Genomic DNA, 24,337 nt, shown 5'->3' on the forward strand with positions numbered 1-24,337 from the left:
TCCTGCGGCTGCTTCCTCTCATACAACCATCCCTCCAGATTATTTGAAAAACATGTGTTTATAAAGTTCAACTAGTAACAGTATCAGTGTACAAATGTAGGAAGAATTAACACCTTTGACCTATTGATTTTCCCAATCTGGATTAAAGTGTATTTCCTCAGTTATTCAAGGCTTCTTTAATAGCATAAGAATTTTTTTTAAAAATTAAGATCATAATTAAACCTCCACTTACGTAAGGCCCAGCATTACACTCCTAGGTATTTTCCAAAGAGAAATGAAGACATACATCCAGAGAATTGTTTGCACATACTCATCATATCTTTATTTGTAATGGCTAAAATCTGGAAACAGCCAAATGTTCGTTAACTGATAAATAGCTGAACAACGTGCAGTACCTCCGTACAGCGGAGCACCACTCAGTGACAAAGGGCTGTGAAACCGGTACAGCCGACATGCTTGAATCTCAAAAGCATTGTGCTCATTGAATGAATCCAGTTATTAAAAAGTCTACATACAGTGTGATTCCATTTATATGATGCTATGAAACAGGTGAAACCAGAGGGACAGAAATCAGATCAGTGGCTGCCACGGCTGAGGTGTGGAGAGGCTGTTGCCTGCAAAGAGGCAGAAAGGAACTTTTTGGAGCAGTTGAAGTCTTCTATGTATCGATGCACGTGCTACATGCAAAGCTGTATACTTTTATCGAAACTCACCAAATTTGATAGTTAAAATTATACCTTAGTTAACCCAATATTTAAAGGTGTACCTTGAAAAAACCCAGCGTGAAAAAGAAATGAGAGAAACGAGTACCAGAATCAGCTTATCTGGCGCCCAGCCTGAGCGCCCCCAGGGACACGCTCTCTGGCCTTGCCAAGTCACCTGCGCCCCTGGATCTTAGCCTTCCCATCAGTAATGTGGGAACCAGGAGGGCAGAGACCGTGAGCCACCCCAGGACCCGGAGCTGTCCTAGCCCCTCCTCTTCCACTTCCCCTTGCAAACAGTAAAGGCTATTTATTCTGTAAACTAATAATAATAATAATAATAATAATAATAATAATAATAATAATAATAATAATAATAATAGTAATATAGTACCTGTACCTTTCCTCTTTTCTCAGAGGCATTAATTAGGAGCCTGGAATGATGTTATGAATCTATTGTTTCTTAAATAGAGTCCAAAATACTAAGCAGATGAGAGAAACCCTTAAGGACTAAAGGACTGAGATTGTTTGCCTCTGGCTTCCTGTGCAATCCCTGGAGGTGTGTGTGTGTGTGCGTGCATAATTTTTAGGGCCCCTAGGTGCTTGTTAGCTCCCACGTATAGACAGAGCACAAAGACAGACTTGCAGGCCCTGCCTCACTCCTTTTATAAGCCTTCTGCAGAAAGGCCACCTTGGGTCAGCTTAGAACTCACTGCCCTCTCTATCAGAATCCCCAGCTGAAACTCTACCCAGAGTAGAAAGGTCAGTCCCTCTGCTCCAGAACTCCTAATTTCCTTCCTTCTTGAGTAAGAGGGGACGAAGACCCCTCACGATCTTCATGTGGCTTTTTCCTTGTTGCGAGGAGAAGAAAGGACTGAGTGAAACCTGGATCCAGGGAATGGTAGTGAAATGGAATGGGGAAGTCTTCCACTCTGAGTGGTTAGAAGAATGAAGGGCAGAGCTGGCAAACAGAGGGGAGCAGAAGGGTCCAGACCGGGGGCTAACGAGCAGGGAACCAACAAGAGTCTGCGGAGAGCCAAGGGGGCTGATCTGGGCAGAGAATCCGTAATTACAGACTATTATAACTCTATGTAAACCTAGTGCTAATGCAGTGCAGCCTTTCATATTACAGAAGGGAGAATGCAGAGATGGAGAAATGGAGAGATGGATGGATGGATGACAGGTAAATGGGATAATGACAATGACAAGGGACTTGGGAGGCAGCAGGGGTTGGCAGAAAAATAACAATTCTCCAGCCCAAACAAACTCTTACATCCTTGAACGTAAACAAGTTACCTTTTTGGAGCCTCATTTTTTCGTGTTTAAAATGATTACCTACCTGCAGGAAAATCTGTAAAGTTAAAGGGGAGTAACATACGTGACAAAAAGTTTATGTTAAAGTAAATGTTTAACTTCCTATTTTATTTCTTTCCTTCCTTCTTTCCATCCTCTCTTCCTCCCTCCCTGTCACATTTTTTTTCTCTTCTGTTTTCTTTTCTCCAAAGTCTCAGGGCTAATTAGCAGGAGAAACTTGTTAATAACACAAATAGCACAAGCATCTGGGCTCCAACTCCACAGCTCTGTACACTGTGCTCAGCTGACCTTATAAACCAGGACAGAGAGACAGAGACAGAGACAGAGAGAGATCTAGAAAGAGAAACTGGTGTATGGCTTTGTGAAGAGACAGAAATACTCAAGGCAAATTGGACCAGAGGACCAGGGGTCAGCTGAACCTCATAAAGACAGGGAAGGTGGGAGACGACTGGAGAGGTGGGCGGGGCAGGGGGGACAGACGTATCCAGGAGAGAGATGCAGCCTCTGCTGAGAGCACAGCTGAACGCCTGTCACTGTGTGTCCTCCCCGAAGCCGCCCTGACTTCCCTGTGTGCCTCTGTGTGCTCCTGTGCTTCACCCCTTGCTCCTCTCTTCACTCAGCTTCTTTTATGTCTTTTTATTTCCTCAGATCCTGTCTTCCTACCCTTCCTCATCTTGCTGCTCTCCTATATTGTGCATCCTAGAACCTCAGACATTCACTTATCTGTGGAGCTAGTCAGTCACTCTACACTTACACAAACTTAACAGTTGTTAAGCACTGAAACGCTTCCATCCTACATTGGTGAACCGCCACTCTCCTGAGCCCCCGGAGCAGTTCCCTCTGCCCTAGCTCCTTCCCTGGGATCCTGTGGACCTCAGCATGACCAGCAATGAGAGGGTTCATGTCTGGCTCCGTAGGGGCCTCCAGGATCCTGCTCCAGCTCTAAGCTGGTGTCCGTTCCATCCACAGGTGCCCATGCCGTGTTACCTCGGCATCCAGTAGACACAGATGACGTGTCTCTGTGTGTCTCTGTCCCGCTTCCAGCAGTTCCAAGTCTTCTCCCACCACAGCTCTCAGCAGCGGCCTATGGAACCAGGTGCCTGGGACAACAGGACCGCTGTCACTGAGTTCATCCTTCTTGGCCTCACAGAGAACATAAGACTGCAACCCATCCTTTTCGCCGTCTTCCTCTTTGCCTTTGTAATCACGGTCGGGGGCAACTTCAGCATCCTGGCCACCATCCTTGTGGAGCCCAAACTCCACACCCCCATGTACTACTTCCTGGGGAACCTGTCTCTGCTGGACATCGGGTGCATCACTGTCACCGTTCCTCCGATGCTGGCGTGTCTCCTGACCCAGCAGTGCAGAGTTCCCTATGCAGCCTGCCTCTCACAGCTCTTCTTTTTCCACCTCCTGGCTGGTGTGGACTGCCACCTCTTGACAGCCATGGCCTATGACCGCTACCTGGCCATCTGCCAGCCCCTCACCTACAGCGCCCGCATGAGCCGAGAAGTCCAGGGCGCCCTGGTGGGCCTCTGCTGCACCATCTCCTTCATCAATGCTCTGACTCACACGGTGGCTGTGTCCGTGCTGGACTTCTGTGGCCCTAACGTGGTCAATCACTTCTACTGTGACCTCCCGCCCCTTTTCCAGCTCTCCTGCTCCAGCATCCACCTCAATGGGCAGCTGCTTTTTGTGGGGGCCACCTTCATGGGGGTGGTCCCCATGATCCTCATCTCGGTGTCCTACGCCCACGTCGCAGCCGCCGTCCTGCGAATCCGCTCAGCGGAGGGCAGGAAGAAGGCGTTTTCCACGTGTGGCTCCCACCTCACCGTGGTCTGCATCTTTTATGGAACCGGCTTCTTCAGCTACATGCGTCTGGGCTCAGTGTCAGCATCAGACAAGGACAAAGGGATTGGCATCCTCAATACTATCCTCAGCCCCATGCTGAACCCAGTCATCTACAGCCTCCAGAACCCTGATGTGCAGGGCGCCCTGAGGAGGGTGCTGACGGGGAAGCGGCCCCCTGAGTAAGCTGGCAGTGGCTTCAACCTGCACCATCTTCCTTGAGCACCCCCACTTTCTTATGCCGAAGGCCTGGATGTGGGCAGGGGACTATTCAGGGGTGGATTAAGGAGGAAGGAACGGAGACGGTAGGGGCCAGTGTAGAATATGTTTTGCCTTGAACTGGGGAGAAAGGCTAAAGTGTAGCGAAAACAGTATTTAGGTAGCTGATAGAAGATGAATTAAAGACATATGGGAGAAAACTATAACGTGGGTCAGGAAATGGGACGCAAATCCATGATTTTGTATTTTTTTAATTTAATGACTATTCAATTGAAGTATATCTAAAATCTTAATTAAAGTAAAATTTTGCCCTCCTCTCACCTCTTAAGATAGAATATATTTGTACCAGAATGTGGGGTCTGGTTTTTAAAAGATCCTTCTTCGGGAAATAAACCTAGCATTGTGAAATTAAGTTGGGTTTGACATAGCCTAGCAGGGAGCTGTCAGGTCCTGTCAGAGTGCCTGTCAGCATCCTCTTCAGAGCAACACTGTCAAATACCTGTTCCTGAAACCGGGGTCCCCATCCTGACTAATCATGCGTGGGGACCACACTTTTTCATGTCACTGCATGAGCTAACTCTCCCACACCTCCACCAAAAACCTGAGGATGTATCAACATACGTTTCACGAGAAGCATTCAGAATAGTACGTTTTAGCAAAGTACCCTGCTTTATAATGGGAATTCTGTTTAATACATATAGATAGTTAGTAAAGCTGGAGAAGGAAGGGGAAACAGAGGAAGATATTGTTTGTATTTACCAGTGAATCAGTACTAGAAACCAAGATTTTACCAAAAGTGTGAAACTAAGGCAATCCAGAGAGGAATGGTGAATAGAATATAGTCGATTTCACGTGCAGCTGTGACCATTCCTAGAATTTTTTCTGTGAACCATTTCAGACACTTCTTGGCTCAGACGTCAGAAGTCTGAGAAGAGTGACCTTACCTCCCTGCTTACTAACTGCCTGAGGAGGGCAGCATGGAACCCGCAAGTTGTCTGAGAATATTCTTCAGTCAAACGGAGGTACCCAGAGTCATTCTCTTGAGTCTCCCTGCAGACAGCTGCCTCCCTATTCATCCCTCCCTCTGGGCCATGCCCCCTTCTGCACTCAGGGCTGCCCACACTGCCCATTAACCGCTGGGACAATGTTTGTCCCATGCCATTCCATCCTGAAAGCCCACCCATTTCTTTCTGATGGCCACTGTATCACATCCAGATCTTCGCTGGGGGCGCACGGCCCTCCATCATTTTTTCCTGGCCTCCTTCCCTCAGTCTTTCTCTCTTAGCCACATCCTCTCAGATTCAGCCAGGGCTTTTCCTAGTCAGGTGACCACTACATCCCTTCACTTCTATTCACTGTTCATGATCTCCTCTGAAACAGTGGGGCTGAGCGGTAAGACACCGTCATAATCTTCTTTGTATTCTTTGCAATTTCTTTTGCTCTCCTTGGCCAGATCATAAGCTCCTTAAAGACAGGGACCATGTTTTATACTATCCCGTGTCCTCGAAACACACAGCATAGTGCTGAGTGCATAAAGCAACCTTGTGGATCGATTAACTGATAATAGAAAGCATGACCTATGACAAGAAATGTGTAGTCTACATAGGAGGTCAGTGAAACTCCTAGATGTTTTCAAAATTCCCTAAATCCAAGTTATAAAGATATGAATGGAAAAGGAAAAAAAAAAGTAAAGCTTTCTTTAGAAGAAATAGTCATTGAGATTGACATAACAGGAAGGAGTTTCCTGATTTTATGTGTGAACTGTAATGCCATTTCTCCCTAAAACTGAGAGAAACTGCCTGAAGTTAGTTCTGGGGAAAAAATGTCTCCTTCTTGCAAAGACTTGAAAGAGAATATTTAATTAGCAAAAGCTGAACGGAGCCCCAGGATGCAAAATCCTGTCACACCCAAGACTGGAATTCATTCAACTTGGAGCACGTTACACAGGTGGGAAAATAATAATAAATCAGTGATCATAAGTTATGATAAAGTGTTTGTCTTTCTTTAAGTGGTATTCTGAAGTGAACTGTTTTTACCTCTGCTTTGTCAATATGAGTCATTCATGTGCGGTGTAAATAATTTAAATAAAAAGCATATTTTTGTTTAAAAAGAGGACTGAATGACATGAGAAGATGTGTAGCACATACTGCCAGATTTAGGAAGTGGTGATAATGTGACACGTATATGTGCAGGGGGTGAGAAAATCCTGGGGAACAACCCCCAAGTTTTAGACGGTGATTTCCTTTGCAGAGGGGACTAGGACTGGGGAGAGGGATGGGAAATAAAGAAGGACCTTCTATTTCTACTCCATTTACTCTTTTTTTTTAAATAGATACCGAAAGTTTATTTCTAGATCCCATAGAAAACTAATGGAGTTTGCAGAGTTTTGTTTGTTGTTTTTTTTTTTTTTTTTAAGATACTGGACATAAACAGGAAAATCCATTCCCGGAGGACTCAAGAATAAAAATATTTCCCACTATGAAAATTAAACTAGATTCTATTCATGCTTAACCATTTATAGTCCTTCTTGCCAAAAAAAGTATTATTAAAACACTGTGGGCAGTATAACTGTGATTCTAAGACTGTTCCAGAGCTTCTGATAGGCCTACTCCATTTACTTTTATTTGAAGTTTCTCACTGAATTCTATAATTAAAAAAAAACAAAAAATAAATTTTAATAAGTGCTATTGATGAATGGTGGGAGGGGAGCAAAATTAGTTGACTGTAGTGTTTTCTCTCCAGCCTTCAAAGTGTCCTCTGTCATCCTCATCTTTGAGAAGAATAGTAAGTTGGCTTGTCTATCCAATGTAAGTCCACTGGGTTCACTTGATAAAGATTCAGAGGCTTTGGAGGGACAGGAAGTGGTTATCTGTCATCTTGATCATGCCTCCTTTTCTGGGTTAAGAGACAAACCAAACCATCTCTACCCTAAGAAAATACTCCCATTGGGTCTTTTCCCCCTTGCCCATTTCTTGGCCCTGAAAATTCAGATTTCACCCTCCATTCCATGCCAACCCTTATCCTGCACCAGCACCAACACCCCGCCCCCAATACCCTTGCACTGCTGCCTAGTTTTGAATCTCTTTATGTAACTTCAGTCGAAGGTAGTGACTAATCTTGGTGGGGACTGAGGTAGACTTTTTGCAATTCCCTGTGCCACAGACATAGGCTTATGGCCTCCTGGTGCTAAAAGAACCTTCTAGAGATATTTTGGTCCAGACACCTTGACTTCAGACAGTTCATACCCAAAGAAACTTGTTCCAGATGTTATCAGTCCTCTAGTAAATCACCAAAGAATTCTAAACTAAACAGAGCGATACTCTCAGTACAGTGAGGCTCAGAAATGGAAAAGGCAGCACAGTTGGGTGAAGAGAGCCTTAGATAGGACAGCTGGAGACCTGGGTTCCGACTCAGCCTCTTCTGCTTAAGTCTACATGAACTTTCTAAGCATCAATTCCTTTATCTGTAGAATTAGTCCCTTCCATATATCTTGGGCTTTTTTCATTCACTTACTACATAACAAATACTCAGACCCCCACAGGATGCCCAAGGCTGGGGGAAATAAGGGACTGTGGGCAATTAAATGGACAGGCGACAAGGCTGAGAGCAGGAGGATAAACCCAGGAACCATCATGTGCAGTGGATCTCTGATGAGTAAAAGCTGGTTCTTGGGCTGCAGCAACTGGAGAGATGCCGAGATGGGAGCAGTGGGCCAGGCAGAGATGTGCCGGCCTAAGAGGCGGTAATTACTGAAACTGAAAGAAGTGAGCTTGGGATGGAATCTCGGAACAGCAGCCAAAAAATAACTAACCTTTTGGGAGTTGATGTCTGTAGGATCTGAGGATATAATGCTACTGGGCCCTAAAAGACTTCAGACCTTTCTTTGGTATTTACAGACAGTTGTCCAGGCCAGGATATAAGGAAAAGCAACTATGAAGCAAGCTGAGAAGTCCAGGCTCCTTGTTGCATTAAATCAGCTGTGGTCAAGTGAAGACAGCATCAGGCTGAGAAGCTGGGAGGCCTGGCCTCTGAGCTAACACTGTACTTGTTAGCTGTGTGATGCTGGACAGGTCAGTTCCTCTCTGTGGGCCCCAGTTTTCTCATCTATGAAATGGGAATCATAACAGGCACTTCAGATGATTCTTCTGAGGGTTAAATGAATTGAAATACAGAATTGGTGAGCTGACAAGCCCAATGCAGAAGATGTTAAAATTCCATTGGGCTTTGGGTAGGAGTGTTGCTGAGTCCAAATCCGTTCTGCTCGCCGCTCGACAGGCCAATGAATAGGGAGACGAGGTGTTGGGGCAAGGAATAGCGACTTTATTTGGAAAGCCAAAAGCAGACCGAGAGGATGGCAGACTAATGCCTTGGAGAACCATCCTGCTCTAGTCAGAATACAGGCTCCTTTTACACAAAAAACAAGGGAGGGGTGTGGTTGGTTGTTGGAAACTTCTGCCTGCAGGCATTCTTTGTCCTTGCAGCCATTCATGTGGGTCAGACCATGGTCTCCCTGTAAACCTCCAATAAAACAAAGGTTATTCTGTATTTTGCAACTTGCCATCTCCACATAAGTGAAGAAGTGCTAACATCCTTAAAGGTCAGAGCCCCGAGAATAGGCTCTCCTGTGTATTTCAGGCTAAAGGCAACAAAAGGTTTCACAAAAGGTGCCGAGCCAGCAATACTAAGCCTAGAAAGCAGGGCGCAGTGGTTAAAACTTAAGGAACAGATCCAACGTGGAGTCAGATTCGCCCGCCTCTATTACAGGAGTTGCTGTATTTCTGGCGTTTGTGGCCTCTCCAATAAGGCCCAGAGTAGGAATTTACTGCCCGCAAACCCCAGCCTTCCCCAGCCAGCATTATGCCCTCTGTACCACCTTGGCCCTCACTTCCCTTGAGTGAACTTGTGAAGGACTCAGACCTGTAGAAGCTGCTGCCCTGCCCTGCAGTGGATGCTGGGAGGGAGCATGATTAAACTCTTGGGCCCCCAAACACTTCAGCATCTTTTGTCTGTTAGACAAGAGGCAACTAATTGACAAACTTCACCAACTTCTCCAGCTCGGCAGGGCCTCGGGAGGCACACTCATCTAGCAACCTTTCTAACAAAGTTTCCCACTGAGACAGCCAGGGCCAGGATGGGAATGAGGTCCTTGCAAGTTCCACAAACAGAATCCTCTAATTAGTTCCCCAGTGAGAGTTCACCACCATGTGGCCTAGGGGCTGAGGGGAGACGGGGGACTTGCTGATTGCCTTCTGCATCTCTGCTAATAAGGCCAGAGGGAAGGGACTCCCAGAAAAGATTTGCTTTCTTTTTGGCCCTTTAGTGAGAAAGAAACCAGACCTCAGAGAAGAGGCTGGAGGAGGCCAATTAGTGATGGATGGATTCAATGGTGTTGTTAACAAGACTCATTAGGAAAGTTGTGGGTAGGGGGAAGGTGTGTTCAAAACGAGACTGTCTGGGCATGAGCCTCAGCCTCCTTGCAAACACTGGCCTCCATTTCTTCACTTTTTGTCTGACTTTTGGCATTGTGTTATTCCTCTCTTCTTCATACCCCAAAGCTCTCCCGTTCTTCCCTCCTCCTCCCATCACAGCCTGGTTTTTCTCAATCCTATATTAAATAAATGTGCCTGCTTCGTTGTTTATAATGGTTATATCATTTTATAACTGCATCAGGAATTCCTTAATCAACCCTATCTTGACCCTTTATATTGTTTCCTGTTTTCCCCTATTAAATGCAAAGCTTTTATATCTCTTTGTATAGTTATTTCCTTGAATGGACCATAAGCATGTACATATTTTCAACACTTTCACGAATCTTGCTAAATTATCAACAAGACGGATTTTACCATTAGACTTTCTGCCAACTCAGTGTGAAAGGGCCACTTTCCTAACCTTAACCAACTCTAGGTGTTGTGTTCCCACAACTGTTCCCAATAACTTGAAGAATCCTTTTGTCAAATAGTTAATGTGTTTGTACCCTTGTACACTTGTTTCTGCTTCTGAACTTTATATTCTGGTACACTATTCTGTATTTGTGCCACATTTCAATAGCTGTAGCTTTAGAATCTGTATCCACGTCTTATGTGAATGGAAACCACATTCTCACATCACATGCTAATTACTCTCTTTCCTCCCAAATGTACTTGATTAGTTTCACGTGTTTCCTCTTCCAGTTTAACTGTGCAATCACTTTTCTTATTGGAATCATCCACCATTTGGATTTTAATTAGAATGTGTTGAGTTTATAGATAATTTGGGGATGATTGGCAGCTCTACAATATTAGATCTTTCCAGGTAGGGACATGGTATGGCCTGTCCACTTATTCAACTGTTATTTCTAAAGGAGAATTTTGAAGGTTTTAAAAAATGAGAGTTTCCACATTTCTGTTGATTTTTCTAAATATATAATAGTTTTTATACTATTACGAAGTGGATTTTTTTTATGAAGTGGTTATTTTGATACGAGATATGAGTATTTTAGGACTCAATAAATATTGTTAAACTATTTACCAACAGAAAGGTGACAGCTTAGTCTCCATTTAAAAATGATCCAGTCTATTTGACCATATCATCACAAATATTAATTATTTTTAATCATTTCTAATTTGAGAAGCAAAAAATGAAATAAAAGAGCATTTTATTTTATTAACTAGTATACTCAGTACAAGAAATAAATTTATTGATGGTATCCAAGGGAAAGAGAAATGCAGTTTGTATTCACTGAAAAGCCATTCTGCACTCCACAGTAAGTAAAATGTAAATAAATGCATAAAGACTTATCAATTTGAATATATATCCAAAGTATTAGACTTTCTGGGAGACCAGACTCAGTTTAGCTGTGTTCATACTTGAAATGTCCTCTTAACTCTTCCTCCTCCTAAACTAGACGGAGTTCTCCCCAAGATCAAGAATTTATGTATTATTTCTTAAAACTTCCCCAGAACCCAGCACACGGCAGCCAACAATAAATATTTATAAATGAACACATGCTATATTCCTCCTCACTCCTACCCTACCCCCCCAACTCACCTCCTCCTCGGAAAAGCCAGTTTGAACTCCACCCCTTTGATTGTGTTCTACATCCTATGTGAAGATAATGTAAAAAATTATTGAAAGAAACCTCAATTAGAGTTAGGAAACCAGACAGGGGAGCTCTCATGCACTGAGCTGATAGCAGAGCGCAATAGAAAGAGGAAAGACTCCTCTTTTTTCCTGGCAAGGACTCAGCCAATGAAAAGCACAGACTCTTTGTTTATTACAGCCCTCCTAAGTTCCCTTCTCCCCTCTATGAAAGCCTTCTCCTTCCCTTGTCCCGAGGGGCTTTTAGCACATGGCGTACCATAGTTGCAGATCCCGAATTGCAATTCTCTGTTGATTCCAAATAAACCTGTCTTAGCTGGAGAAATATCTGGGAATCTATTTGTTTGAAGTCAACCATAATTATACAAACAACTAGAGATTGACCCTGGGTTAAACTACAGACATGTTTTCTGACATCTGTGTCTACTTGCATTGCTCTTTTCATCTCCAAACCCCAACTGATCATTTAGGTCCCAGAAAGCAAAGCTCATGCTTCCTTATATGAAAATTTAATGCTAAGCCAGTAAGAATGTGACTTATTGGCCAAAATAGGCTCACTTTACCCTACCCAATGATTTACTTTGGAGAATGCTAAGGTATTAATATGCTTCTTCTTGCTTTCATTACTGCCATGCATGACAGATAAAAATTAATAGAAAACATGGGTCTTTTCTGCCTTCCAATCCCGTGTTATGAGGGAAACTAAGACACAGACTCAACAATTTGACTTCTAGGGAGACAAAGGGGATAAAGAAAGAGTTTGGAAAGAGTACATGCAGGGCTGTCAGCACTGTGTTGGACACCATAGTGTTCATTTGGTCAAAGTTTGCTCAGCCTGTATCGCCCATCTCCCCTTCTTAACAGTAGTCTAATTTTCATCATGACTCACCCACCCTGATGCAGGGCATACGCTTTGGCAGAAAATAAGTCCCTACTCACCCACCCCCTTGCCTTTTGATTGGTTCAGGGAACCAAGCCCCAACCAGCACTTGAAACTCTCTCCTGTCACCAATGGCAGCCTATCTAATCAAAAGAGAGGTTTGTGATCCGACTTTGTCCAGGGACCTTTTCTCATCCTAATGCATGACTGAAAATATATCTTAGTGTTCTTCCCCTTGTTGTATTGTTTTGTTTTTCCATTCAACAATATGTAGGCAATCTTGGCATATCAATACATACACAACTTGATTTCTGGCTGCTTGGTGTTGCCCCTGATTTTAGTAACTTGTTGTATAACTGAGCCAGATATGGCCTCTGTGTATTGGCCCCTGGGTGGTTTATGTCTTCACTTTAGGCTGAGACCTGTCAGCTCAAAAGCCTCACACATCAAACTCAAATTTTTACACACTCAAATATTTTTTAAAATAGCCCCAAGAGGAGATTTTCTGCCATTTTGAGCCTGCTAGCTTTGCAAACCAGGCAAAACCTCATCTCACCCAACAGCTGCCAAGCGTACCTAAGATAGCCTTGTGGTTATAGGACCCAAGCCACCGCTGCTCCTCAGAGCTCTCTGACCTAGAAACTCCTTACTGTGCTGCTAAGAAACATTACCTAGACAAAAGTCTCTTCTTGAATTCCTCTCTCCTTTGGGAGTTCTCCCTTTTCCTTCTGGGTAGCAATCCCAGGGCTGGTGCAGTAGCCTCTGACCAGTTTCTGGCTGTAAGAGATGACCCTGCATGCAAACCTGTCAAAGCTTCACACAATCAAGCTCGTACCTGCGACTGCCACCTTGTGGTTATATCTTTTTTTTTCTTGATGAATCCCCAAATCCCTCAAATACTGTACATAACCACATTCTGATTCCCCTTGGGTATCTCACGGATTTCCAGTTCTTGGGTCTTGGATGAGGCTGCACCCCAGGCCAACCAGTGTCTTTTTCATCCAAGGTTATAGTTTTAGGGAAGTTCATGTAACCCAGGTTGGTCCAACCAGGGTGAATCCCAGACCTCATGCTGAGCCACATGGAGTGAAAATTCCTTGTCTCCCAAGAGAGTATATGGGATGAGCTGCTCCAGCATCCATCTTGCCACCATGAGGAGAAAGCTTGTCAGTGGTCCAGGGGATCAAAGTCTCCATGACTCAATTTCTCTCTGCCTCTTAGAACTGCCTTTCTCTTTTTTGGCCTCATCCTCAAATGGGCTGAAGAAAAATGGTATACCCATTCTTCACAAGAAGAGTGAAAAGTCCATAAAAGTGAGGCAAGGGAGGATGGAATTGAGGAGACAGGTAGAAGGGAGATTTTGGAAGGATGGAAAGAAGGAAGGAAGCCACGGTGCTGCTGTGGATAGGATGATAAATTCAGTGGAATGAAAAGGCAAGTCATTAGAGGATTCTTCTCAGGAAGGTAATTAATAAGAGCCAGTGTAAGATTTAAAAAAAAAAAAATCATTCACCAATAGCTAGAGATCAACCAGTTAAGTAGCCTATTCACATCTATTGGCCCACAAGCCTCACCCTGTCACAGAACTTTCAATTATCTTTTTTAGAGCCTCTTCCTTAAATAATGAGGACAGCCAAAATCATGTGAGAAAGGGCAATCACAAGATCAAAAGTGAGAGCAAAAAGGCGGAGCAGCATGCAGAATAAACAAAAAGAAGTAACATAGGGAGCAGAAGAAAAAGGAAATCATAATAAATATCCTTTGAAAATGAAGATTTTGAACTCATGAACTAAAACGAGACCATAAAAAGGAACAGTCAGATTCCAGAAAAGAGCTCCTGAAAATGAAAAATAGGATCACAGAAATTCATTTTGTTAGAGCAGGCAGATAGCTAGATATGAGCAGAGAAAGAGGGACACAGACCAAATGGCAGAAATTGGGCAGAAAGGAGGTGCACAGGCCAAATGCAGGAAACCACACATCATGTGAGCAGCAGGGATCCCTGGGAAGAGAAAGAAAAGCTGGAATCTTTGGGCTGATAAGGGACCACACCTTTTGGCCTGGAAACCAACAAAGAGAGGTCAGAAAAGGCAGGAATTTCCAGTGTCCAAATGTAACCTTTTACTCATTATGCCCTCATTTCAATAAAATTAGCCTTGCAGATCAGAATTACCCATCATGCACCGACTCCATGACTCTTCTGATCCAGACTAAATAAGGACAAAAATCCCTCCTCCCTTCGGGAAGGTGGAGTTGGGATGAAAACCAGGGAATACGACCCCAAACCCTTCCCTCCCCAGTGAATATTCCGCCCATTCATTTTTACACCCTATGTAACTAACTTGCCAAAGAAACTCAGGGCAGCTGCTTACCTAAGCCTGCCCGCTCTCCCCTGAGAGTGTACCATCCATCCTTTAATAAATCCTCACTTTAACTTTTTAACCTCTAAGTCTTGTCTCTGAATTCTTTCTGGGATGGGACAAGAACCTGGAACACCAGTTGCACCTATTGGGGCCAATTTAATCAAAAGAAGGACTGGAAAATAAAGTTGAGGAAGTTTCCCAGACAGTAGGAAGAAAAGGGAAAAAATGATGGAAAGGAGAAGAGAAAGATACTTTGAAGGAGGACCAGAAGTTTCAACATGTGACTAATAAAAATTTCCTAGAGAGTGGGGAGCAGAAAAATTATCGTGGTAACAGTTTTTAAATTTTTCCATAACTGAGTAAAATAGCAGATTCAAAGCACAATGGATTAAAGTAGGTCCACCCCAAGGCAATCATTGTGAAATTTCAAGTCCCTGGGGATGGGGGAAGGGACCTGTCAGTTCTCATGCAAAACATAAGGAGTCAAACCGACTTCCACTTCTCACAGTGCCAAGCTAGCCTTCCTCTGAGGACAATTATAAAAGCTGGGCAAAATATTTAAAATATATTCTTAAACATATTACAGAGCTATTGAAAAAAAAAGGGGGGGGGGAGAACTGACAAGACAGGACCCAGAGGAAGATGAAGGCACACAGGGATGAGCCCACCGAGGCTTTTTCCCTGGAGACCTTTGGCAGCAGACAGATTGAAAGGCTGCAAATCCATGATCTCTCCAATTCAACTTTAGGGACTGAGATAATTTGGAGCTGTGCTAGACAGTCCCTGCAAGGACCTCTGTACTGTTAGTTCACCCTTTACTGTTAGAATGTAGACATACAGTCCTGTCATCTGTTGGTTAAACCTGCCTCCCTTAAAATGAGAGGTGTCCTAGAGTAAACCAGTGTTGCTTGTGCATACAGTGTGCATATTCTTATTTAAATCTTAGAGCAGATTCTGAGTTGGCAGGTCTGGGGTGGGGCCTGAGATTCTGCATTTCTAAAAAGCTCCAAGTGATGCCAATATTGCTGGTCTGTGGACCACACTTTGGGTAGTGCAGCTAAGCGTTTTCCCTTTCTTCTGTAACTTGGCATTTCCCTGCCTTGAGAACCTTCCAGGTCTCTTTAACAACCAAAGTTCTGATGCAGGAAAAACGGATGTGGGGCGTGAGAAGGGCCGTGTCCCAGGATTTGGTTGAGCCCCTGGGACGTGCCCCACCAAGTGTGGGTCCTTGGCTTCGCAAAGGAAAGAATTCAAGAGTGAGCCACAGTTGAGTAAAGGTAGATTTATTCAGAGAGATACATTGAAAGGCAAAAGAAAGGCCATGAGGTGTGGGGTTGGGTGCTCAGATTAAAAGTAGGTACACACTCCATAGACAGAGTGTGCGCAGTCTCAGAAGAGGGAGAGAGAGAGGGGTTGCAAGTTTTTATGGGCTTGGTGGCTTCATATGCTAATAAGTGGAAGGACCAGTCTAACCTGGGGAAGGGGCTGGGATTCCCAGAAAGTTGGCCATTTCGCACTCTTTGACCTTTTGTAGCTAGCCTTGGGACTGTCATCTTGCCTGTGGGCGTGTTATTTACCATGTTAATATATTACAGTGGGCGTATAATGAAGCTCAAGGTCTGCCAGAAGTCAAATCTCCCACCATCTTGAGCCTCAGGGCCTACTGGGGGTTGAATCTTCCACCATTTTGATGTTAATTGCTGTATCTTTCCTTGAATGGCTGTGCCCGGCCCCCTTCTTGTCTCAGTTCTACCCTGAATTTCTCTCTCCAGACATTCACAAATTTTTTTCTGTTCCAATTAATATTTCCAACTACCAATAAAATTAAGGAAATTAGAGGAAGATTACTACACATCCACCAGAATGGCTAAAGTTAAAAACTGACGATACTGAATGTTGACAAAGACACAGCAGCTAGAATCTCTTATGCTGGTGGGAAGAGATGGTGCGAATGCACATTGTTACAACATCTTTGAAGAGCAGTCTGTCAGTATCAGTAAAGATGAAAATAAGCATTATTCATGATAGCCCGTTGAAAATCCAAATGCCCATCATCATTAGAATAGAAGAATATACTGTTGTATATTAATACAATAGAGTGTAATATAGCCATGAACATGAACTTGTTAAAAATTTGTAAACAGAAACTTCATTTAGATAGAGTTGGTTGACCAGAAGGGGGAGCTCCCCTGCTCTGAGATGACAGCAGAACCCAACAGGAAGAAGAGACTCCTCTTCCTCCCTGGCAAGGACTCAGCCAATGAAATCCATAGACTCTTTGTTTGCTACAGCCCTCCAAACTTCCTTTTCCTCCTTATAGAAGCACTCTCCTTCCCTTGCTGTGGGGGGACTTGAACATGGCTCTCTATGGTTGCAGACCTTAAATTCTCTGCTGATCTCAAATAAACCCATCTTTGCTGGAGTTAATTTGTTTTAGGTCAACAAACCAAACCAACACCTGAATATCTGGAAGACTCTTGGAAGCATGGTGTTAAGGATAAGAGAATATATATTACGAAAATTCCATACAAATGTGGACCCCAGGAGAGAGTGTTCAACTGGTTTGTCCTGGATCCTGAGTCCACTCCTTAGCCAGGGGAAAACCTGGCAGTGGGATTCAGATCATTATAGTTGTCTACAAAGGAGAGGAAAATGACACGAAAAGAAACCAGGGTAGAAAATTAAAAGAGAATGAATGCTAAGTAGGAAAAAAAATGTCCATTATACTCTTCTCCTTATCTTTTAATTCATCATTTCTAATTGTTATTTTTTTCTTGTCATTTTTCTGTAATCCTTTCTGCAGATCTTCTAGATCTTGCTACTCAAAGTGTGGTCTGCAACCCAGCAGCATCTGCCTTATGTGAAAGCTTGTTGGAAATTCAGTCACAGTCCCTCCCCAAACCTACTAAATCAAAATCTGCATTTAAACAAGATCCCCCATATGATGTATATGCATGGTGTGAAAGGAAAATACAGTTGGTATTGCTAAGAGAACTCTCTAAAATAGAGGCAGGAGGCCATTGAGGAAGTGTTACTTATGCACATCTCAGGCCAGATGGAATCTGAACTTTGACCATTTATTGTCCTAATGCAGACATCCAGAACATTTACTCAATGTTCCAGAAATTCAGAATACTTATCGGACCCTTATCCTAAATAACTCATAACAAACTATCCCATAAATACAAATATTTCCTTTCTTACATCAGAATCAATCATAATTCTTGCCAGACAACTTCAGCAAACTTGTGGCTTTTGCCTTTATTAGCCCCTGACTTTTTCTCTTCCCTGGAACATTCTTCCATTTTACCCGAATCTGTGTCTCCCGAATTGCAAATCCTAAGACCTTAAACTCTTATTTGTGACCTTCTGTATTTCTTGGTCGACAACGGTAAAGACGGCCAAGTTTCAAATGGTAAAATTCTAGAAGTTGGTTCTAGAGTCTTAATTCAGTTTTCTACAGTGATAAACCTAGTTCTTTTCTTCAAAAATTGAGGAGGGTTTTTTTCCCAAGAACCATTTGTTGTTGAGACCCTATCTTTGCAAACTTCTCTTGATTTAACAAAACAAGGTCTTCCGGATCTCATCGAGAACATGCCTTAGAAATTTTGAGCACTCTCTTGTGTCCTCCATTAAATCGGTTCCTATGAGAACCATGTATTCAGATGATTCAGTTTGGATCTCCCTCCTAGCTGTCTACTAACCTTCATTTGTTGATTCCTGCCTGTAAGAGTCCCCACTTAAAGCACTGGAAGCAAGTTCCCTAAGCTTCTATGTAGGTCTAGCTTCAGGGGGTCATGGGTGGGGTGGGGTGGTAGTGAGATGCAAGCTGATAGGCTGATAACGCCTCCAAAGAGCAGTATGGGGAAGTCCTCTGTGTTTTCAGTATTATCCTCCGGTCAAAACCTCAGCTCCTGGCTTTGGGCTTTGCATGACCCCAGGGCGGGGAGCATGGCCCTTGGGTAGGTCTGAGAATGGTAGGACCTGCTCTGTAATAGCTTCTCTTTCCATACATTTACACTTACATTACCACTCTTTTGTACCCCCCTTTTGTAAACCCTGTGAGATGGAGTCATTCTTTTAGAGCCTCCTCATTTTCCCTGTCCCAGACTTCTAAAACTTTGAAATTTAGCACTCCCAGGACATCATAAAGGCAGGAACTTCTGGGTCTAGTACAAATCTCTCACGGGCAAATGGTGAGTCTGTATTCCAGGTGGATATCACTGAGCCCTGTCAGCTGGGTTTAAGTTCCCATTAAGAATTTTGTCAAACTGTATGTAAATCTTTTATTGGCTCCACCAGTATCAATCACTCAATAATAGGAACATAGCAACATGTACAGTATTACAGAGTTTCTGTCCTAGTCTCACTGGCTGTCCATAGATTATTTTGATGACTATTTTCTAATTATTTAGGTAAAGAAAGGCGATTGTGGGAAATAGGAACTATTATTTTTAGAGGAAATTGTTCCACCGTAGCTGTAGGTTCAGTATGTTTGTGGGAGGAACGAGTTCTGGATCTTCCTGCTTCACTTTTTTGAACCAGAACCCTAAGGGCTATTATTTTTAAAATAAAAAGAACAAAATAGCTATAATCCTACTATTATTATTCCAGTATACTATCGTCCAGTCTTTTTTCCCCCAATGTTACTGAGATATAATTGACATATACATTCTTTTTTTCTTAAAAAAAAAAAAACAACTGATTAACTCAGATGTCAGCCAGACCCTTTTGATTTAGAGATCCAGATAAAATTGCCTTGAACTTTCAAACTTTCAAAGACCACAGCCAGGGCAAGTTTCAAGTCCTCCACAAAACTTCTGAGGCTTCCTGGAAAACTTTACAAAATCCTGACTTCCCCTGAGGTTCTGCTTAAGATTAACACAAACTAATGTGATATCCTCTTTACAAAATAGTAGCAATGCTAATAATTGTGCTTAGAGTGTAATTTTTCACTTTGGTACTTTGGAAGGAAATATTAAAATTTTTTATTTATTTATTTTTATAACATAGAAATATAAAATAGGTACATACAGGTGTATTTGTATTATTGTTATAATAATAGAAATATTATATAAAATCTTAAAATAAAAATATTTGTATTACTAATAAATACATTATTAAATTATAAAAATTTAAAATATTATATATATTTCTTTTTGTGTTCATGCAATGGACATGCGATGTTATTTAATCATTCTAATTTTAACATAGTACATATTTAGAAATTACTCCACAAATCAACTCAAATCAATGCAAAACTTGATGATAATCATTTTATGTTTATTCATTTTTCTGAGAATTATAACTATGCTAATATACATACAGAACTTATATTAAATGGTTTACACAAAAGAGAAAGTGCAAACATTAAATGTCCTGTTTTATGGCTTATTGCTTTTCAGGTGCAAAACCCAACACAGGCTGAGACGCTGATTTAGAGTTGGCTGCTCTGTGCTGGAAACAGGCAGGTAAATCCATGAGCACAGCTACACTGCTTGTGATTGTAGAGAAATGTACTTAACAGTCAAAGGAAATAAAAATAGTTTTCTATTTTCCACAGAAGCAAAAAAACAAGAAAAGAAAAATTAATACTAAAAGTCATAATAGCACTTCACAGTGGGGAGAAGGCACATCCAGCCATTGCTGATGGCTGTGTAATTAGTAAAAAGCTTGCTTGATGGCTTTCTTCTCCACATTTGCTGTCGCAGAAATGTTCACCTCTTCGACCCTGGATTTTTTCTCTGGGGTCTTAGAAGCAGGAAGGGGAGAGATAGCATCCTCTGAGCACACAGGGCCAGTGCAAGTGCCACCACGCAGAGGAGTGTCTACCTCAATTCTAGACTCCCAGACTCCTCCATTCCCTTTCTCCCAGTCTTTCTAGCAGGGTAATGGAGTGGTCCTCACAGGGCCAGTGGGTGCAGAGGTCACTGTAGCTCTCCGTGCAGTTTCCTGGATAATTAATTAGTGGGTGATCCCTCTGCTCCCAGCCCTCATTCCATTCCTCACACTTTTGGCTATTGAGGTAAACCTTCCTCTCAGGGGCATACCTGCTTTAACTCCCTTGCTAGAAGCATATCAGCCTCTGGTATGTCGTGCAGAGGGCAGAGCCTGTTTATGCTCACAGGTAAGTGGTCAGGCAGGAGACTTGCTGGGAGGGAATGGCATAATCAAGGGTGGGAAAGCAAAGTGAGAAAATCAAGTATCTGAGTGAGAGAAATGAGAAGTAACAGCCAATGTGTCCCTGGTGCTTGAGTACCTGCCTGACATAGGAAAGGTACAGCAGGTAAGATCATTATTTAAGAAAAATGAAAGAGAAGTTAGCAAAGGAAAGCAGAGGAGGGGAGGAAGCCCTTCAAATAAAAGGGCTCATCCTGTGACTTGATGAATAAGTTGTGGTATCTTTATACAATGGAATACTACTCGGCCATAAAAAAAATAATGAAATAATACCATTTACAGCAACATGGATGGAAATGGAGATTGTCATTCTAAGTGAAGTAAGCCAGAAAGAGAAAGGAAAATACCATGTGATATCACTTATATGTGGAATCTTAAAAAAAGACAAACGAACTTATTTACAAGACAGAAACAGACCCACAGACATAGAAAAACAAACTTATGGTTACTGGAGGTGGGAAGAGGGTGGGAAGGGATAAACTGGGAGTTCAAGATTTGCAGATACTAACTACTATACATAAAACAGATAAACAACAAATTCATACTGTACAGCACAGAGAACTATATTCAATATCTTGTAGTAACTTATGGTGAAAAAGAGTATGAAAATGAATATATGTGTGTTCCTATATGACTGAAGCATTATGCTGTACACCAGAAATTGACAAAACATTGTAAACTGACTATACTTCAATAAAAAAAATTTATATATATATATATATATATATATATCTCCACACACACACAAAAAAGAAGAAAGGGCTCATCTTGGGTTAAAACTGCAGTTGCAGAGGAAGTTATTTGGGGCACCATGGAGAGAAGAATCTGGGCTGACCAGCAAGAGATTGGGGTCAAGGAATTGCATAGAAACTCCCAGAACTCAGAGTGCTGGGGGCCACCACCCACTCCCCAGTCTGTTACGGCAGGTGGAGACCTAAGGCAACAGACAGGAAGGAGGGAGTTGTTGGTTTTATGTACAGGCTCCTTCGTGGTCTCAAGTGCCTGGGACGTTCCGTGGAGGTCTCTTTGTGCCTCTGGCATTTTTGTGTGTGGGGGTGGGTCTGTGTCTGGGTCTTCATGTGTATGTGGCGTGTATGTATATGGGTGGATCTGTGAGTGAATCTGTGTATGTGTCTATCCTGGGTGTAAATGACCGCAAGCAGGTGTCTACATGTGCCTACATGTGCCTAAATATGCATATTCCCGTCCTAGTGGGTGTGAGTGTATCTCTGGCATGTGTGTGTGTCTGGATTTATCAGGCTGTGTCTATGTCGGTGGGTAGGCTTGTATCCCCGTGTGCCTCTGCGTCTTGGTGCATCTAAGTGTTTCCTACAAAGGTGACCTTCTTCATATAAGATTTAGGGCTGCAAGCTGCCTAAGAAATGGGGTTTCTGATCCTAGATCCTAAGTATCTCTGCCTCATTTGATGACCTTAAGTGAATTTTTCCTATCCATTTCAAAGTAGACACTGCCATGCCCGGACTTCAGGAAAGGGCTCTAGGTTGACAACATCCACTTAGCATCCAGGGAAATAAGCCCTGTGCCAGGTATCTCATGGGGAGCCAACTGAAGCTCGTCAATATATCTCCCATTACCAAAAGTGTTTAGGGGCTGGGTAGGGGAGGAAATTGACATTTATTAAGCACCTACTATTTTCTAAGTGAAGAGATTACATAACTTCTCTGCTGTTTCCTTTGTAATTTCCTTTATACATGTTATTCCCTCTCTCCAGAATTTTCTTCCACTCTTGTCCATCCAGTGAATGCCTTGTCCTTCAATCTGGCCCTGCTCAAATGCCACCTCCTCTTTGGAGCCTTCCTTGACTGCCAGGAGACTTAAAATAAAGCCCTGTGCCAGGCCTAAAGCCAGATGGGAACAGACAACTAAATATTTGCCCTCAGAAGGCTTGTCATCTAGTGGGGAAAATGAACATCACAGCAGCAAAAGTCACTTTAATACCAGCAGATGAGGGCTAAGTTCCAAATGAGGGCTATGAGAGATAGAGAGAGGCATTCATGTGTGCTGGAAAAGTCAAGAAAGGAGGTGGGGCTTCCTGGGGGAGGTGGAGCCAGAGTTGGGTACTCGGATGGGGTAGGAAGACCAGTGTGCAGGAAAGGCATGGGAGAAAGGTTTAAGCAAGGGATAGTGACAAGGCCAACCTGGCTGGGGTCTGGGAAGGGAAGCATGTGGAAGCAGCGAGCCGAGGCTGGAGAAGAATGCTGGGAACCAAGCTGGAAAGCTCTGGATGCCATGCTGAGCAGTTCACACTGTATCCAGTGGGCAATGGGGAGACTGGCAAGGCAGCAGGGCTGAGTGGAAACAGCATGATCAGGAATTCCAGGGCCCTTACAGTGCTGGCTTTCTCTCTCTCAAAGGCTGCTGTCCAAGCCCACAGGAAATGCGCTGAAGTTTCGGGGCAGAGAGGGATCATGCTGCATCTGTCCTAAAGACCGGGGACCTCTGACCAGGAGGGAGACCAGCCCACAGACCCAGCAGACAGTGCTGAGGCCTGGCATGCTGCCCTTCAGGTGAGACGCCTTTTGTTCTATTTTCCTTCCCACCCCCACTCTACTCCGTTTTACAGCAGTAAGGAAGAAGCAGCCCCATTTTGGCTCTCCTGCACTGCCTGAAATTCCCTTCTCACTCCCAAGTCTCTGTCTGGTGATCTCCTACCCATTCTTCTAACCCCAGTTCAAACCCCTCTTCTTTGGAATCTTCCCTGAATCAGCCAAGCAGAAAAAAATCACTCCTACTTTGTTCACATTTAGTGAACTGCTTATTACATTGGCACGGCTGGAGGTTAAGGACAATGGCTGACCTACCTTTATAGTCCTAGAGAGAAACACAACGCCTGACCCAAAGCAGACACTCGATAAATAGGTATGAAGTGTACCGTTGAGCTGTTTACTGCCCCCCGGGAGCTCCACGCAGCCCAACCGCAGCTAGAGCACTGTGTCCTCTTCCCATTAAGAAAAACAAAGCACAGGTGACCAGAGTGGGAAAGGACCTGGAAAATGGGTCCTATAAGAAAGAATCTAAAGCACCAGGGGGTGTTTGGGTTGGAAAAAAGAAGACTTAGTAGACCTAGAATAGATTTCTTCAAACACTATGTGAAAAACTGCAGAGAAAGCAGATTTGATGTGTAGCCTCCAGAGGCCAAAACTGGGGCCACTTGTGGAAGTTAGGAGGAAGCAGGTTTCAGCGGAGATTAAGAAAAGCATACTTAAAAAACTATAGCCCTCTGAGCTACCGCATAATACGTGCTGAATAAATGAATGGCAAATGCGGTTAAGGTGTCTAGTGAAAAACCTTCGACTGGTATTCAGATTGCCTGGGTCCCAATTCTGCCCCAACTGCTGGCTGACTAAGCAAATGATGATGATGTTGAAGATGAAGATAGTTAGCTAAATGACAGTTTGAGTGCGGCACTGTGCCAAGAGCTTTAGATTTATTATCTGCTCCATCCTCACAACTGTAGGGGTAGCAACTAGTATGTTCCTCACTTAAAGAAGAAGAAGAAACTGAGGGTCAGAGAGGTCACACCACTTGAGTGATAGAGCCAGGACTCAAAATCAGGTTTGATCTACTCCAAAGCTTGAGGCCCACTACCCTAGAACACCCTTCTGAAATTCAGTTTTTTCATAAAACAGGTTTTTAAGCCATTTTAGCAAGCAGCAGTTTTAAAATATTACACGGAACCTCAACATGCAGAAGTCTACCTAGAGGTGCCAGAATTTAGGCCCACTGCCTCCTCT

At 43.2% G+C, this 24,337-nt stretch overlaps 1 protein-coding gene across 1 annotated transcript; it reads left to right on the forward strand.

Annotated features, from left to right (window-relative positions):
* The first annotated feature begins 2,996 nt into the window (after positions 1-2,996).
* LOC105103680 (olfactory receptor 3A10) lies at positions 2,997-4,100 on the forward strand. Its single transcript, XM_064494883.1, has one exon. It carries the CDS (start codon positions 3,024-3,026, stop codon positions 4,047-4,049), a length of 1,026 nt encoding a protein of 341 aa, XP_064350953.1. The 5' UTR covers positions 2,997-3,023; the 3' UTR covers positions 4,050-4,100.
* Positions 4,101-24,337: the final 20,237 nt, after the last annotated feature.

This window comes from Camelus dromedarius, chromosome 16 (genome assembly GCF_036321535.1).
Source record: "Camelus dromedarius isolate mCamDro1 chromosome 16, mCamDro1.pat, whole genome shotgun sequence".
Lineage (NCBI taxonomy): Eukaryota > Metazoa > Chordata > Mammalia > Artiodactyla > Camelidae > Camelus > Camelus dromedarius.